Raw genomic sequence first — 5,291 nt, forward strand, 5'->3', positions numbered from 1 at the left:
GCATGATCCGAAAGAGGCTCACTTGGCTGCCTTACACAGAATCATTCGATACTTACAGGGTACAAAGCACTATGGCCTTCATCTTTACAAATCCTCACTGTCTACACTCGTTTCATATACTGATGCAGACTGGGGAGGATGTCCAGATACCCGTCGCTCTACATCTGGCTATTGCGTCTTCCTAGGCGATAATCTTCTGTCTTGGTCGTCAAAACGGCAATCCACACTTTCTCGTTCTAGTGCTGAAGCTGAATATAGAGGAGTTGCCAATGTTGTCTCCGAATCCTGTTGGCTTCGCAATTTATTGTTAGAACTTCGTATCTCATTGGACAAAGCCACACTGGTCTACTGCGACAACATAAGTGCGATTTATCTCTCCCAAAATCCGGTCCAACATCAACGTACCAAACACATCGAAATGGACATACACTTTGTAAGGGAAAAAGTAGATAGAGGTAAAGTTCGCATTCTTCATATGCCTTCTCGTTTTCAAATCGCTGACATATTCACCAAAGGACTTCCGCGCATACTATTTGAAGATTTCAGAGACAGTCTCAGCGTCCGAGAATCTCCCGTTTCGACTGCGGGGGTGTATTAGTATATTGTATATATCTTGTTACCTTGTTTAGATTCCTCGATTAGTGGGTTACCTTGTTTAGATTCCTAGATTAGTGGTTTACCTTATTAAGAGTCTTTTGACTAGTATATATTGTAACATTGTTTATCAATAATAACCATGGGATTAATCTCTATCAGTATCAAACTTGGATAAGTATTTTTCAAAACTTAGTCATAATTTCCAAACTTTGTTCAAGATAGGCATTATGTAGACACTTATATTTTACAACTTGAGATTATAATGTAATTTTGTGTCTTATTTAGATAAAATAAAAATCTCACAAATAAATAAATAAATTAAATGTACTAAATATGAATTTATCTATTTAAATTAATTTGTTTTGTTTTTATTTTTGCAGGTTGAAGAAAAAATTGTGTTAGCCAAACAGGGTCCAGGCACAGGACCCCAAAATGAGCAAATCAAACAGACCCCTTTCCCGTCTTCAACACTTCTGTTTCTCTCTCCGATGAAGATCAAACAAAGCCGTTACATGAACCCTCTTTCGAAAAAAAAAAAACAATTTTTTATGTGTTGGACCAAATTGTCTGGAGCAAAACGTCAAGCAATCCTTGAGGCACTAGTGATTGCGATCCTACAATTGAACGTTACAAAAAAAAAATGACAAATAGGCGAAACCCTAAACAGCTAGAGGGGTAAAGGTTGCTTACAAAAAGAAAAGAAGACAGGAGAGATAGAGATGTGGAAGAGCTTATTGATTTTCGGCAATTTTGAATTGAAGGCCTCGACCGGTGTGAAATTAATCGAGATATCTCTTTAGAATAAACTTTGTACTTTAGTTGTTTTTCGAGATATAAAACTAGCATTTCTTTATTTTATTTTAGATTTAGGACTCATGATTTAAATCGTATGTCCTAGAAATACAAAGTTAGACACATGTTTAGGCTTTGATTTATCTTATGACATGCTTAGATCCGGACCCGAAGTTTGGGCTGCCCTAGCCTCGGTAGAAAAAGTTTAATATATTTTTTTTTTTGCCTTAAGTCTAGTTTTAAAAATTAATAAAAAAAAATCGTTTTTGGTGAAATTTGAACCCATAACTACATTAAAACTTTAAAGGCATTTCTTGAACCACCAAGTTACATCCTTTTATGTTTAAAATTACAATAAATATAACTAAATATTTTGATATTTTTAACAAATAGGCTGCCCTAGAGAGTGGGTTGTCCTAGCCCGATGGCTTGTCGGACTTACCCTAGGGCCAGCCCTGCGCATGCTCTTGGGTTGGATAAATAAATAATGTGTAAACTAATATTTTTTTTTTAAATTACCAAAAGTTTAAAATAGAGACAGTCATTTGACGGGGACGTGAGACATAGCGTTGTAGCTATTTCTCATGTGTAACCAAGTACTGAACCAAAAACAAAATCTTCAAAACGCGTTTGAATACGTGAAGTGTTTTTCTTTCCTAATTTCTCGAGAACTAAATTTGGTGACGACTCTAAAAATCAAAGTTAGTCAAACTTATAATTTTGGTTTCTCATCTCACTCAAGACTCGAGAAAAATATGAGTTATGAGATGCAATCATCGAGCATCGAAAATCCTTCTTAAAAATGATCGATTTTTGACGTTACAAAATCAACCGCAACAAAATATATATATATATATATATATATATATATATATATATATATATATATATATATATATATATATATATATATATAACCAAATCTTTCTTTATCGTCATCTTGATGGATTTGCTGTAATCTTGAATATCTAAACAAAATTAAATGTTATAATTACTTTTAAAAAGTCAGATTTAACATAAATAAACTAATTAAAATTATATATACTGTACTATTATTTGTATTAACTAAAATAATTGAAAAATATTAATTAAGCGAATACATGACAAATAAGAAATAAGTATATTTATTATTTATACTCTACTAATTTAGTTGAAGTAGTAAGAATAATTTAGAAAATATTAAAAATTGGTAAGAATGGTGTAAATTTTGGTAAAAAAACAATGGTCAAATCTATTAAAAGAATTTAACATATATTTCTTTAGGATAGGTTATTTTAGATATTCTTTTTAAAAAAAAATTACATTAATTTAATTATCAAATTCTTTAATTTATCAATAAAAATATTATAATATCTAATTTTTATTCAACCATTCTGTCACTTAATTTATCAACAAATTATCAAAACACCAAACAATACAAAAATATATTCTAATAATTCAAAAAATAAAAAACTCAAATAATTTAATTTTTCATCCAACAATATATATTTTTTTTAAATCCAATAAAAATCTTAAATAACATAAAATCATAAATAGATCCCCTAAAAATAGGAATTGGTACAAAATAATCCCCAAAAATTCTTAACAACCAAAATAAACTTTAACATTAATAATTTGCAAGATTGAAAAAGAATGGGATAAGGGATTAGATATATAAATAATTATTAGTTATAGATAAATTTAATAATTAATTTAAATAGTAAGATATATAGTTAGATCTGATTAGGGTAATCCGTTTATTAGGTAAACACTAAATCAATCAATATTATGACAATATTTAATTTGATTATGTTGGGTCCACCTCTATTTAGTGGCCAACATGAACTTTAAGAAAATTGAAATTAATTAAGGATAGAAATGTCTCTTTCCATTTCAACACATTCAATAATATTCCTAAATTTCTTATATGTTAATTTTAAGGATTAGTTTGACTCCAATTAAATTCACAAATAAATAATAAAAAATATCTAGATTATTGTTTTTATTCAAACTTATTCATTTGAATTATTATCACAATTATACCAATACTAATAAAAGATAACAAAGGTGCCAAAATATAAATAATAGAGAGATAAAGTTCAAATTGAATCGTTCAACTTCCATTTATTGATTATTCCGTTTACAATCATTCATTTATGTTATCAATCGTCATCAAACCCAAGAACTAAAACTATCCGACGTCCCATCTCCGTCGCCGGCACCGGCGCCGGCTTCGATTCTTCTCTTAACTTTCTCAAATTCAGATACCCGACATGGAATCGTTAACCCACCAGGATGTTCAAACCCAAATTCCTCCTCTGCCTCTCTAAGAAGTTGTACAAATAAAGGATGGTTTATATAAATCAAAGGGATCAAGAATCGGTGGATTTCTTCTTCTTCTTCTTCATCGCCGGCGCCGATGCCTTTCCGACCAACGTAAACCGCCATCTTTCCTTTAGGAACTAAAGAGTGTGATACGGATAAAGAAGCATAACTCCGGCATGGATTTCTAAAACATAGTGCCTTTGCTTTTTTCTTCAGGCAGTGGAAAGCTCTTGATATGATTTGGCCGTTGCGATTCTCCGGCGGGTTGACTCGGTGGTAACCGTAACGGGGCCACAGGGTACGGAAGAAAAAGAGAGTCTTGATCCGGCGTTTGAGCTTGAGGCCGCCGCCGCCGTGAATCTTCTTCTTCATGCGCTCCGGCGAGAAAATGGAAGAGAGAGAAAGTGTTTTTGATTTGTCTTTATCCGAGAATCTAAAATAAAATTACTCCGTATGTGTACGATTGTACGTCCGATGAAGTTTTAATCTGGGGTAAAAGTTTAGATTGGACCCTAAATATACCAGAGATGTTCAATTGAACCGTAAACTTTATTATTATTTTATTTTTTTAAAAGGTCACTAATCTCCGATTGCAAAGTTTCCATCACCTTGAAATAAGTTTCCTAGTTTCAATACAATAAAATAAAAGTAACATAGATTCCCTCATAATCACTGTCTGCACACAAATCGAAAAAGCTATTCATTTATCAATTTTATTTTTTTTATTTATAAATTAACCAGTTTTTTTTATTGATTAAACGATTCGGTTGTCGGTTGTAATATTTTTCTATCGGTAATTGAATAATAATTTAATTATATATTTTTATTTTATAATTTATATTAGTTTTTTAAATAAATATTAAATATATTATAATATTTAATAATATATATTAATTATTTATAAATTTTAAATTGTAATTTTTATATTATTATAATGACCCAAAATAACTATTATTTTATTATACCTACTAACCTATATTTTGCTGGTCAAATCTATAAAGGCTAATCCAAATGACTAAATTTAAATTGTCTTCAAGAACATGAAATTTTTTAAAAAATAGCTATAATAGTTTTAAAATGTCGACTTTTAGAGTATATTATATTATTACCATATAACAATAATATAAAATATTATAACAAAGACAAGAGAGGAGGAAAAATAATATAATAATATAATATATAATATATATTTCATAAATATATCTATGAATATATTACCATATAACAATAATATAAAATATTATAACAAAGACAAGAGAGGAGGAAAAATAATATTACAGGACAGCACAAACAATAATTTTGAAAAATAATCATTTAATAAATTTAATATTTAATTTTAAAAAATAATTACCAACTCTCGGTTAACTGATCGGAAACAGTAAAATTAGAACGATAAAACTTATATCAATATTGGTCAGTTAATCGGTTTGTAAAATAAAAAGTAAAAGTGGACTTATCCGGAACCGATTAACCGATGCACAAAAAATAATCAATATAACATCTAACAAAAAAAACCATTATAAAAAAATGTTGAGAATTGATTTATAAAGGAAAGAGTATATTAAATAAACAAAAATTATATGATATGACATGACATT

The 5,291-nt window shown here is 29.4% G+C and overlaps 1 protein-coding gene across 1 annotated transcript; it reads right to left on the bottom strand.

The window, feature by feature from the left end:
• Positions 1-3,436: 3,436 nt before the first annotated feature.
• On the bottom strand, positions 3,437-4,135 carry LOC124921856 (auxin-responsive protein SAUR36-like). The gene has a single exon (XM_047462555.1). It carries the CDS (start codon positions 4,063-4,065, stop codon positions 3,541-3,543), a length of 525 nt encoding a protein of 174 aa, XP_047318511.1. The 5' UTR covers positions 4,066-4,135; the 3' UTR covers positions 3,437-3,540.
• Between the last annotated feature and the right edge of the window lie 1,156 nt (positions 4,136-5,291).

The sequence above is a fragment of the Impatiens glandulifera genome, chromosome 1 (assembly GCF_907164915.1).
Source record: "Impatiens glandulifera chromosome 1, dImpGla2.1, whole genome shotgun sequence".
In the NCBI taxonomy this organism is placed as follows: Eukaryota; Viridiplantae; Streptophyta; class Magnoliopsida; order Ericales; family Balsaminaceae; genus Impatiens; species Impatiens glandulifera.

Coding starts and splice junctions, on each gene's coding strand:
- LOC124921856 (XM_047462555.1), bottom strand. CDS start 4,065: ATGAAGAAGAAGATTCACGGCGGCGGCGGCCTCAAGCTCAAACGCCGG.